Source organism: Stegodyphus dumicola, chromosome 8 (assembly GCF_044657685.1).
Source record: "Stegodyphus dumicola isolate Sdum_Otavi_A_Nest chromosome 8, ASM4465768v1".
Taxonomy (NCBI): Eukaryota; Metazoa; Arthropoda; class Arachnida; order Araneae; family Eresidae; genus Stegodyphus; species Stegodyphus dumicola.
This window is the reverse complement of record NC_140775.1, coordinates 11593999-11607146: the sequence shown is the minus strand read 5'-3', so window position 1 is coordinate 11607146 and position 13148 is coordinate 11593999. Positions and strand designations below refer to the sequence as shown.

At 33.4% G+C, this 13148-nt stretch overlaps 1 protein-coding gene across 2 annotated transcripts in view; it reads right to left on the bottom strand.

Annotated features, from left to right (window-relative positions):
* Window positions 1–13148, bottom strand: part of LOC118193471 (speckle-type POZ protein B-like) — a 33616-nt gene that overhangs the window by 4577 nt on the left and 15891 nt on the right. Inside the window, exon 1 of one of the 2 annotated variants that reach the window (XM_085821579.1) lies at window positions 9263–11675. The exons of the other annotated variant lie outside the window; for it this stretch is intronic. Within the exon in view, the coding sequence (XP_085677705.1) occupies window positions 9640–11397 (1758 nt within the window). The 5' untranslated portion in view covers window positions 11398–11675 and the 3' untranslated portion in view covers window positions 9263–9639. Of the gene's footprint in view, window positions 1–9262; window positions 11676–13148 lie in introns of those variants that run through there. 2 annotated transcript variants of the gene reach the window in all.

Sequence of the window (13148 nt, the reverse complement as noted above, 5' to 3'; positions counted from 1 at the left end):
GCGCAAGAAAGGAGTGTTCGTTTACTCGCGACAATCTCCTCTTTCTTTGGTGACTCAATTTTACAGGAAAGAGTATCATCCTTCAAATCCCAGTTTAACCCTAAAACGCAAACGAATGTATCTAATTTAGAGTTGGGAATTATTTCGGTTTCACAATTCGACTGCCATCCTCTAAGATTAAACTTTCCCAGTGACAATAACATTCTCGATTCTAGTACAAATCTATTCAATTCTTCAACATTCTTAAAACTAGTCAGGCAATTATCAACATAGAAGGACTCCTTCAAAATGTTGGCTGTAACTGCAAACTGATCAGGGGCACGATTTAAATGATAGTTCAACGTAGCGGCTAACAAAAATGGACTACAGTTAAGCCCAAAAACCACGCGACAATGTCTGTAAATTTTAGTATTCTCTTCTTCTGCACCTTTCCAAAAGAAACGCAAATAATCTCTATCCTTCTCTCTTATACCAATCTGCAAGAAAGCTTTCTCAATGTCTGAAATTACTGCAAGAGGATATTTCCGAAAACGATTCAACAATGTTGGAATTATTTCTATTAGGTTGGGACCTTTCTCAAGACAATCATTTAAGGAAAGTTCTCCTTTGGCGTGTGCCGAAGCATCAAAAACTGGCCTTACTCGCGTAGTTTCACTAGATTCTTTAAAAACCGGCCTATGAGGCAAATAGTGCTCTCTATCTACTTCGCCTTCATTTACCTCTTCAATAATTCGTTCCTTCAACCAAGTTTTAAATACTTCCTGATAAACTTTAATTTGATTCGAATCTAATAATTTCCTTCGCGTATTAGTCAGGCGTTTTTCTGCCAACGTTTTATTATTAGACAAGCGAGAGGGGTCCAGTACCCAAGGTAATGCAGTTTCATATCTCCCGTCTGAATCCAAATTCAAATTTTCCTCAAAATATTGCATGGTCTCCTCATGAATTTCAGCTTTCGTTTTAGACTCAACTGGGTCATTTATACCAATAACGTCTAACTTCCACAAGTTTTCTGCTGATCTTTCGTTTAGCAATAAAGAAACACATGCAAGAGAATCATTTATACCCGAAGATTCCTTCGCTGGAATTTTACCCATTAAAATCCATCCCAAACTTGTTTCCATCGCGACCGGACCACTTTGTAAACATTTAATATTTCCGGTGAATAATTTTTCAGCAATATCAGAACCTATCAACAATTTAATGTCACTTTCGTTTTCGAGAGCATTACCCTCTACATCTGACACTTGAATATTTAATTTACGAAGTTCTTTCAACCAAGGACCTTTAGGTATTTTCTTAACATCAGAACAGATAACAGATTCACTTAAACAATGCACACTACATACATATTTATTATCAAGGCTACTCAAATTAACTATATATTTAGAATGCAATTTTTCTTTTGTTTCTACACCTCCGAATAATTTATGAACTAATTTCACTTCACCAACACTGTTACATTTCAAAGAATCTGTAATATCTTTCGTTAAATAACTTCTCTCGCAACCCATATCTATAATCCCTCTGACTATCCTTTCCCTGTTGCCATTTTTTACCCTTACGATTAATGTTTGTAGTAACACATCGGAGCTCGCGGATCTGCTAGCCAAAACATTGACCTCGTTTTTCGCCACAGGCTCTACTTGTTTAGTCTCTTTCAATTGAGAAGGAACTTGTTGACACATTACTGCCAAATGCCTTTTCTGGCAAATTAAACACTTAACCTTGGACTTACAGTTACGAGAAATATGGTTTTTCTTCAAGCATAATAGACATAAACCCTTCTTAAATATTAAATCTTTTTTATCCTGATATGTAAGCGTACTAGCTTTAAAACATTTTTCTGTTAAATGTGGCTTATCACAAAATAAACACGATTCCTCAACTTTCTTAATAGGAGCATTTTCTTTAAATTTGTCTCCTGTATACAAATCATTACAAGTAGGAATATTAGACTCATCATTAATGTAACTTTTAGATTTTCTACTTTTATCAAAAGAAAAACGCGCTAATTTAATTCTCTCTTCAGATATCGCTTCATTTTTCAAAAACAGAAGAATAGATTCAAGATCGCTCTTACCTTGTTGTGACGAGCTCTCCCGTTCCCTCTCCCACACGCGTAAGATGTCAGGGGGCAGGCAAGATTCAACTAACGGAAAAATAACACTAGCGTATTTATCTTCAGTCACACCGAGAGATTCCAGAGCACGCAATTTTGTTTCTAAACTGTCGTACAACGATGATAGCGCAAAGTCCTTTTTGGTTGCATTATTATTTATCAACACAAGATTCAATAAATCCCGAACGTACACTTGTATAAGAATATCTTCACGTCCAAAACGATTCTTTAAATGTTCGATGACTTTCGGATAATTTTCTTTAGTTGTCGGGAAACTCTGCACTATTTCCCGTGCTTTCGATTTGGCAGCAGTAGCCTGGATCAGATATACGAATTTCAAATGATCATCTAGCACTGGATCTTCGTGTATCTTACTAAAGGTATTCCAGAAATTCAACCATTGTCATGGATCACCTGTAAATTCAATCAAATTTATTTTCGGAAGCTTCAAATTCGTTGCCGTTGTTCTTGAATCAACAGTTCTGGTTTCATTTACCGATGCATGAGTCAGCAAATTTTTCTCTAGTTTCACAGTGATTTGCTTCACTTTCATCCTGGCTGCTATTAATTTCTCCTTGTAAGTCTCACATGACTCAAATTCTTTAGTATATTCTTCTTGCGAGACTTCTTTCGATTTTGATAGGAGATCCAATATTTCTTCATCCAACTGTTGTAGTCGAATTCCTTTATCTTCCAGGATTTCCAGGAACGATAATAGAACATCACTGTTCAATTCTGACTCATTCAAATGTCCATGTAGGCTATTATATGCTTTCGTGAAGGCTGCACGCAGTGGTATTCTTCTTACTTTCAAGGCTTCCATTTCTGCTGTTAAACCATCAAAAGTGTCCTTTACCCAACTAATGCGTCCTGTTAGACGGACGCCACTTTTTATTGTGGTGATCCACGGTTTGAAAATGGTTTCTGAATCAGAAGAGATTCGTGCACTAACCTAGTGCTTCGCATTAGAGAGTAAAGAACATCTATGATATAAAAATATACTTTTATTTACACAGCGAAAACGCGCAGCAACATTATTAACGAAAGCTCATTCTCCTAATAACATACTTCTTTTTACACTCCGCTTGCGCATGCGCAATGACAATTACCAAAGGAGCTTGGCAGATACTGCCATCTGGCTGATAAACTATTCGCTACAATGTTCGTTTTCGCCCAAAGCATTGGATGTGCCGCACATACATCATTTCGTAACGCACGAGCGCTGCGACTATTACGCGAGTTAGCACGGTATGCAAATAAGAACGACGCATGACAATGCAACGTTTATCAGAGATTTTCTAGGATTTTAAAGCTGTTCTTTTCTAGACCCTATATAACAACCCACTAGTGTCCGAGCGATTAAAATCGCTGAATATTGGTGTTTCCCACGTGTAGCGAGGAATCAGAGAATTTCCTTAAAATATCCCTTTCTCCTCCGAAGGCATTCCTTCTGTTAGGCAGACAGGTCTTTCGCGTTTTGCCATATTTCAATAACCTAAATTAGCTAATTAAATCTCGGAAGCAAACTATGAAATAAAAAACGAGCAAATGCATGCAGAACCATATGCATGAGTTACATACGTCCATGCTTTGTTTATTAAGTATAATTAGCAATTTTTTGTTGTCAGCCAGTTTTGTTCACACATTTACAGCAGTTCATGTAAGAAGTTTTTTTGGTCCAAAGGAGCAATGAATACCGCACATGAATAAATATAAATAATTAAAAATATTGCAATGAAGGACTATTAATTTCGTTTTGGCATTTTGCGTCGAAAGCTTTAAAAGGCTGTATCACTTTTCAAATCGTTGCCACGATATACTATGAATACAGCTCATAGACATCGCAGAAATTTATGAAAAGTTTTAATTTCAATCTCATAAGGAAAAGTAGAGAATATTCAACTGAAATAATTCAAAGGATTAACGTTAAATATAATTAATGAAATTTCGAGAAAACTGGAATTAGATGTTTAAAATTTCTGTGAGTTCTTAGAGCTCTTAAATTATTAGCAGTATCAAGCTTTTGACATATTTCAGTCTGACAATATAGGTAACTGATTTCACATTTTTCAGCACAAAATACGTTTGAAGAAAAAAAAAAAAAAAAAAAATTTTTTTTTTTTTTAAATCCAAAGGGGCAATTTGCCCAGAAGGATTATTAATTTCGTTTTGCCATTTTGCGTTGGTTCACTATAAATATCGGTTCATTTTTCAAATTCTTGCCCCCAAATATTAGAGCCCTGCATTATGTTTAAAGAAATTAAATTATGAAGAATCTACATAGATGTATGTATGTTTCTCGCATTGTGATAAAACAACGGTACCTAGAACCATCAAAATTTGAATAACGTAATCTTCCATGGAATATTGTCATGTGGAACTCCTAATTTGAAATTTGTTTTATTATCGATTTTATATTTTGTAACACTTCAACTAATTTTTGATTAACAAAATAAACGATTTCAAAGGGAGCGATAGCAATACTGTACGGAAGAAAAAAAAAAAAAAAAAAAAACATTTTTATCTCCAGCGCGGAAATTCTAAAGATAATTTATCAATGACAATAATTACATGTTTTAATTTTTACTTTTACAATTGTAATATTATTCTTCGTGATGATTTAACTCCAGTCCCCGTTAAAACATTATTAACATTTTGCTTTCAAATTACTTCAAAACATCTTTTAAAATATAACTTACCAGTATGGATGCACACTTTTAAAACAATTCTACTTTAATTAAACTTAGGAGATAATATAATCAATTAATCAATACTGTTTAGGAAATAAATTATTATTAACTAACTTTGCAGCAATTGCGCAAGTAATAATAACTTGTATTCGCACTAAATGGATTTAAGTTCATACAACATTTTATATATATATATATATATATTAGCTAATGTAAGGTTTGAAAAATACATTCAGAATTCAGCGAAATTCTGAATGTCATTTTTTTTGGATGCTGCAGTTTCATAATGTACAAACGATGTTTGTACATTATGAAACTGCTGCATGGGATGATCTATATGTTGATTACGTGTTCGAACGTATGGTTTAGCTTATTTGCCGCAAAGCTCTGAAGGGCTACCTACCTAAGGAAGGATACCTTAGTGGAGAACTTTCTAAGAAAAATTGGCTCGTATGCATGTTGCACATGGGAAAACCCTGAAAATGCTCAAGCAAGCAGGTTGTTCGCCGGGAGTCGAAGCATCGGACCGAACTACCAGTGTTAATCGACTACCGTTCGGCAGCTGGTGCACCCTCAGTACATTCATTGAAAAATGATCAAAACCATAATTTATTTTATAATACTTAGAGTATAATGAATTAAAAAAAAGTATCAGATGACGAAACCTTTAAGAAACTGCATTTTGCTTACCAAACACAAGTCAGTTGTTTTAACAACAATTTGTTTTTTCATATATAAATAATTAACGAACACTTATCACTCTATATAAGTAACTAATGAGCAATTACTAACCTGGGTGCATATGTTATTTGCTGCTGAAACATTAAGGAAGCGATTGTTAGTACACAAAGGGCACGATGAAAAAATTATCGAAACGATAATATAATCTTTTACAATTGCACGTACAAAACCAAATGAAACTATCAGATTAATTTTTTTTTTTTTTTTTTTTTTTTTCCCCCAATGGTTGTCACTAACAATTACGGGTGTTGGCCACCACTAAGGCCGGAAGCCTGAACACTTTATTACGGAGGCGGGGAACGGGCTATGAAGGAATAAAAAATCTACACCTATGCCTTCTCCGGTATTCCAACTCGGACCCTTGATACGACAGTCTGAGTCACTACACACTTCCCCGTCTGAATGTCAGATTAAGTCAAAAACAAAGTCCATCATTAAGATTCAGCGTAAATTTTTTATAAATTTACACTGATTCTTAGCTTTGGACTTTGTTTTTGATTGTTATTCAGCGTGATATTTAAACGAAATTATCAGATTAAGTATTGAAAGAAACTGCTGAAGGAAAATTAACTGCAAAAGGAACTTGCTTTATGTGTATAAGAAACCAGTGAGTAATTAATGGGTACTCATTACTATATACATATAAATCACTAATGAACGCGAAATGATCTTTTTTTATTTAAATTATAATTATTACATACAATTAAATAACCGAAGCAAAATATACATTACCTTTTCAAATTTCAGGTTGTATATTCGTTGAAACACCAAGGGAGCAATTTTTTTTTATCAGATTAATGCAAGGAAACATCATTAACGTGATAGAGTTCATAATTAATATGGCAGTAAAAGCAAACATTTCTCATAAGAGCACAGGCTAACATAGAATTAATTTTTTGCAGAAAATATCTGAAAACAATTATCAGTTCAATCATTCAGGCCTTATTCTGGCTTATAATTTGTGCTTAATTTAAGAAGTACTCCAGATTTAAAAGTATGGGTATCAGCTTGATTCCGAAGTGCCACTGAGGATATAATTTAGAACTCATTATTAAAACGTGAAAGTTCTAGAACGTAATACACATATAAGGAAATAAAGACTATAATAAATATAAAGAATATAAGAATCATAATTGGTGTTTAATTTACAAAAAGAATATAAAGCTAATAATTTGTGTTTCATTTAACAATTAATTTCAGATTTAGAAGTGACGGTGTAATATCAGCTTGATTTTCAAATAGGTGATGATAAAAATCAGAATAATTTATTAAAATGTGAAACATCTAGAACATAGGTGTGTGTGTGTGTATTGAGAATACGGCAAAGCACACTAGGACTATCTGCCTAAGGGGATGGATGCCTTTCTGGAGGACTTTCTAAGGGAAACTGGCTCGTATACACGTTACACATGGGGAAAACCACGAAAACGCCCATGCAGCCAGCCCGTTCGCGGGATTCGAACCTCGAACCGAACTACCAGTGTTCAGCGATTTTACCGCTCTGCCGCCGGTGGGCCTCATCTAGAACATAATACACATATCAGCAAATAAAGAATAAAATATACATATAGCGAATATAAGGTTTATAATTTGTGTTTAATTTAACAGGTACTCCAAATTAAAAAATATAGGTGTAATATCAGCTTGATTCTAAAATTCCGGTGATGATAAAAATGAGAATAATTTATTAAAACGTGAAACATCTAGAACCTAATACACATATCAGCAATTAAAGAATGTAATATGCATATAAAAATATAAGGTTTATGATTTGCGTTTAATTTTACAGGTACTCCAAATTTAATAATATGGGTGTAATATCAGCTTGATTCTAAAATTCCGGTGATGATAAAAATCAGAATAATTTATTAAAACGTGAAACATCGAGAACATAATACACATATCAGCAATTAAAGAATGTGATATGCATATAAAAATATAAGGTTTATGATTTGCGTTTAATTTTACAGGTACTCAAAATTTAATAATATGGGTGTAATATCAGCTTGATTCTAAAATTCCGGTGATGATAAAAATCAGAATAATTTATTAAAACGTGAAACATCTAGAACATAATACACATATCAGCAATTAAAGAATGTAATATGCATATAAAAATATAAGGTTTATGATTTGCGTTTAATTTTACAGGTACTTCAAATTTAATAATATGGGTGTAATATCAGCTTGATTCTAAAATTCCGGTGATGATAAAAATCAGAATAATTTATTAAAACGTGAAACATCTAGAACATAATACACATATCAGCAAATAAAGAATGTAATCTACATATAAAGAATATAGGGTTTATAATTTGTGTTTAATTTTACAGGTATTCCAAATTTAAAAATATGGGTGTAATATTAGCTTGATTCTGAGATGCCAGTTATAATAAAATTCAAAACTGATTATTAAAATGTTTTCCTTTCTCTCTCTCTTCCAAAGAAAGCGGTTGGAAGAGGTTAAATTGTTTGTTAACCTCACTCTTACGAAATTTCATAAGCAGTATATGATTAAAAATATTATGGATAAGAGATGGAGGATTCTGAGGGAAGAGACAACTCTCATTCCCAGTTCTTTAAGAAAGACCGTGGCAGCTGTATTTAGACATTTGAGGGGACATGAATGTGTGCGAGACCACCTCTACAAAACTGGAGGGGTGGATTCTTCAAATTGTATTTTCTGTGTCTCCAGTCAGCCGATGATTTTTGAACAGTTAAATAATTATATTGCACTTTCTTGGTATGATTTTGTTAAAAAATACTGGAAAGCCCGTGAACTAATGGCTTAAGCGCTAATATTTGGCTTTTGTCAAATAAAAAAATTATTAAAACGTGAAAGTTGCAGAAGGCAATACATACTTCACAGAATAAAAAATATGGTATTGCAAAAGCAATACGGAATTTCAATAACAATCATGTATGCAATATTTAAAAAAAAAGAAATGTTTTTCATAAAAAATTATAAGCAGAAAATAACAAAAAATCTGCAAAAAAAGGAGTGTAGTAGAATTGCAATAACAATAAATCCTGCATTATTTAAAAGTGTACAAAAATTATTTTCAAAAGCAAAACAGTAAGCTGAAAGTATTATAAATCTGTATTAAATGCTAAAGGAAAGCACTGCAAAACACATAATCTTTCATTGTTTAAAAAGTATTTCCCAAAAACAAAGTAATTAGTAGAAAACGTTAAAAATCTGGATAAATGGAAACAAAAGCATTGCAGTAACAATGAATCATACATTATTGAAAAATGTAAAAAATTATTTCATAAAAGCAAACCAATAAACAGAAAAGAATTAAAAGATTGCATTAAGTGGAACACAAAAGTTCCTCGTTTTCAGGTATATGGTTTAATTTTGCCTTCATGAAATCATTCAGTTAAAGAAAAAGTTCATGATCATGTATTTAAATATTAAATTAAAACTGCAAGCTTTAATTTTTTTTCTTCAGTTTTGTTAACCATTCGGAATTTTTATAGTATTTTATTATCATAGTTTAGCTGCAAGCTTTAAAAAACATTAATATATATTTTTTCTTTTTTTAAATTAGAAAGATAGAAGTAAATTGTAATTTTAGAAAATAGACTTGTGTAAAATATTAGCTAAATATATATATTAAAAATCTACATAACTGCCAAAGAAAATTAATTGCAAGGAAAATTTTTTTCTTTAGCGCACAAAAAAATAAGCAGAAACTGTACTTACATACTATTCCGTCATCCGGCTAGATAGAGAGATTTAGCTGGAATAATGGATTAGAAATCTTCCTTTAGAAAGCCGCAGTAGGTATGGCGACTGGCAACCATTGCCGAAATTTCCGCCAGCGGTCAACGAGATAATACATAAGTACAGCAGAAATTAATTATGTCTGCATTAAATGGAAATAAAATTTTCTTCTATTTTCAAGCATGTGCTTGAATTTTTATGTTAATGAAATCATTTAATTAAAGGCAAGTAAATTCCATGGTCATTTTTCATGTTATCATGTTAACCAAAAAATCAATATTGCTAGAGTCCATCCATTGTTATGGTTTTTTATTATTTACCAAGGAAACATTTTTGGGCATATCCTAAAAAGTGTTTTAAAACAGAGGCTCGACAGAAATTTTCATAAATATTTTTCTGTTCTGTTTTTGTTTATTTACCAAATCCTGCAACAGTTTTGCTCCTATGTTATTTTCTACCAATTCTTTCCATTCAAAGGTTGAAAAAATATCTTCCGCATGTTTATCGGTAAATTCTAGTACAATTTGGTACAAATCATCATCTGAATGTAAACAGGCTATCTGAAGGACTTTTGTCACAGTGGTGATATTAAGATAATTCAATTTCAGATAGGAGGAACATTTTTTCTTCAGCGCATGTACATCGTACTTATCGGCTGCAGCATACAGTTCCTCAACAGTTTTGTCCAATGTATTTTTCAAGCAACCAGAATACATATATAGAAGTAGATCGTCCATTATATCAGGACTGATGTCTGTAATTTCAACTATGTTGTCCTTCGACTCCCTCATACTGCTCAGGAACATTCTGGAAAACACCGGAGATCGAGCGCTTAGAATAAATTTATGTGCCGGGAATATTTTCGAACCGACTGCTATATTCACGTCCGATAATGTTCCACTTCTGTAAAGGTTTTGAAAGTCATTTTTGAAAGAATGGCAATTAAGAGAGGATACAAATGCAGGAGATGACTCCACAATCTCCGAAGAATGACTGCCGTTCGAAAATTCAAATTCACACTTGAGTAACAACACATCGTCTTCTGGTTTTCCACAATTATATCGGCAAAACTCTGCACACTTAAACTTTTTCTTCTTTTCGAACGTATACTCTTTCTGAGCAAAATAAGTTTCATCGTAGAATATTTTGCTTTTTACGAAAATTCGTTGGGATTGACTATCAGAGAGCTTGCAAATGAAAATATCGAAGATTGTACCACATATGCCCCGTTTTCCCATGTGAAACTCTAAATTCCACAGGCAAGACTGCAGAATATTGGCAGAAAATACGTGACTATATATAACAGTATTTCTATGTAGGCTGGAAAAATTTTTAATTGGCCACTCGAATGATATCCTCTCCGTGGTGATTCGGGTTCTTATTTTTTGGTCTACATAGGGTGTACACTCCAGATTCGGAAGCCCGTACTTGATTTTAGCCAGGTGCAGATTCGGTAAAATATCAGGTTTACTGCAGTCTAGTTTTCCAGTGTAAACATATTCCAGCATAGCCTCCAGGATATCTGACTTCACATCCAGAATTTGTTCGCAAGTTTCTTCAGCATGCAGCGTTTCCACAAGTTTGGGCCATCGTACTGATAAAACAGCTTTATGCACTCTGAATGTCGAATCACCAGTATGTAAGACGACGTCTGTAAACAAAGAATTTCTGTAGGAAAATTCAGGCAGTTTTTCTTCTTTATTTGAGTCATCCATAGGCTGAAAAGTGCATTTTATGACCAGACTATCACGTACCAAGGAACGAAAAGGACGATTTCTTTCAAATGCATAAAGAAATCTAAGACCATTAGAATTATCAATCTCCACTTCGTTAGGGATGCTGCGGTATACTTTTCCGTTGGAGTCTAGTATTTCAGCACTACATTTCATAGTGCATATTTCTGAAATATTATCATCTCTGGTGACATAAATGCGCACATAATTTAGATCATAAAAACCCTGAGGAAACACTTCCAGATGGAATTTCATGCCGGGCAATGAATTCGAAACAAAATCTGGACTGCGTAGACTTTCCCCTCTTGATTCATGGCATATATTACTAACGTCTTCAATAATCCACGTGAAAGTAAATTTGTCGTCTCTTTCCTTCTCCATTACATATAGCGAATTCCGTTCCAGAGATTATGTGTTGTGATAAAACTAAACAACACAGTTATCAGTTTTGCTTTCAGGTTAAAATGAGCAAAGTCTTTATTCTTTGCTTACTACGGAGGGTGTCAGTTGAAGTACTCTCAGACGACTGACTGCCAAAGAATGCTGTTGCATTCAGCCAAAGAATTTGTAAGGGATCTTTGCTTCAACTGCGCCAAAATTGGCGAACTTGTATTACGAAAACTGTGTCGCCGACAGGGCTGGACAACTGTGTGGTCAGATTGTGCGGTTTTTCGCAAATTTGCAACTTTTCACAAACCTCTGCGACTAAAATTCATATATACGCAATTTTTGAAAATTTTTGCTGCTCTGTAATTCTCTGAGGCTACTTTTGCAGCTTTAAATTTTTTAACACATAGTAAAATGCTTATATGTTAAAAAATGTATTTACTGAAATTAATTTATAATAAGTAAATAAATAAATAAACAATTTATTAAATAGAAGTTGGTTCTTGCAGTCCTGAGATCGCGCCAGTCGCTAATACTTTCGCATGTTTGATTGATTGCTTTGTATAAAGTGTAGGCTACGAACTGCGCTAACTTTAATTGATGGTGTCCTTCTATGGCTTTATTTTCCTTTTTTTATCTTTTTCATTTAACATATGACGTATTATACATTATTGTATGTTTTTTCTTTTTCCCTAGATATGAAAATTCTAATTTTATCATATGATACTTTTTGATATTTATGATATAACATTTTACGATATTTATATATCATCTTACATTTTATGTATTATTCTTTATTTTATTTCTGTGTACTTTATGTGTATCCTTCATCTCTTGTACTTACGTATTTCATATTTATTCTTATTTATGTATTTTGCATTTATGTAATTATGTATTTTTATTTACAAAATTGATAAATGCTTGTGATATGAATGAGAGGCCTGATTACCACTGGAGGAGGCAATCCAGGCGATGTAGGCTATGTACATCCGCTGCTTGGTATTAAATATTCTTCCTTTTTGACGTCTTCGTATTCAGTGCTTCTCTCTTGATAATAACTTATGTATTTCCAAAGAATTGTCAATAGCTTTCTTAATTTCCTGTGGCCGGTTAGTGTTTAGGAGCCATGCCTCTTCCGTCTTTGAAGTTTCTGGTGCTTCTAACATTTTTACCTGTACCTGTACCTGTCTAGATAAATAATAACATATCTCCTTAGTTATTAAAGACTGGTTTTTAACTTTCAAATTTACCATTTTAGGTAAATAGTTCTAATTTAATTAAAAAAAACTCTTTTAATTAAATCTAAAAATTAGGTTATGAGCTATTTTCTCCTTTCTTTCTGCATTCCTTCGTGGTTTAACGGTTAGTACACTCGACGCGTATTCGAGAGGTCCAAGTTTGAGTTCTCGTGAGGGTCTTGCTTGTTTTTCATGTCTCCTATTTCAAAATAACTTAATGACACTACAGCGGCGCCCCGAACGAAAAGGTGACGGATGATGATTCTTCACCACCAGAATTTGGCGATTGGGTTCCTTAATCCCCACTCGCTCTCTAAAAGGGGGAGTATTTAAGGTATTTCCTCCCTCCTTTCTGCCCGCTTTCATGGTTAGCACACTCGGCTCGTATTCGAGAGATCCAGGTTCGGCCCAAGGCCCAAGGCGATATTTTCCGGAGTACCTTTGCAACTTAATGCAATTACCTCCACAACTTCGTTAAGGAGAACTGAGGTGATTAAGACAAAGCAC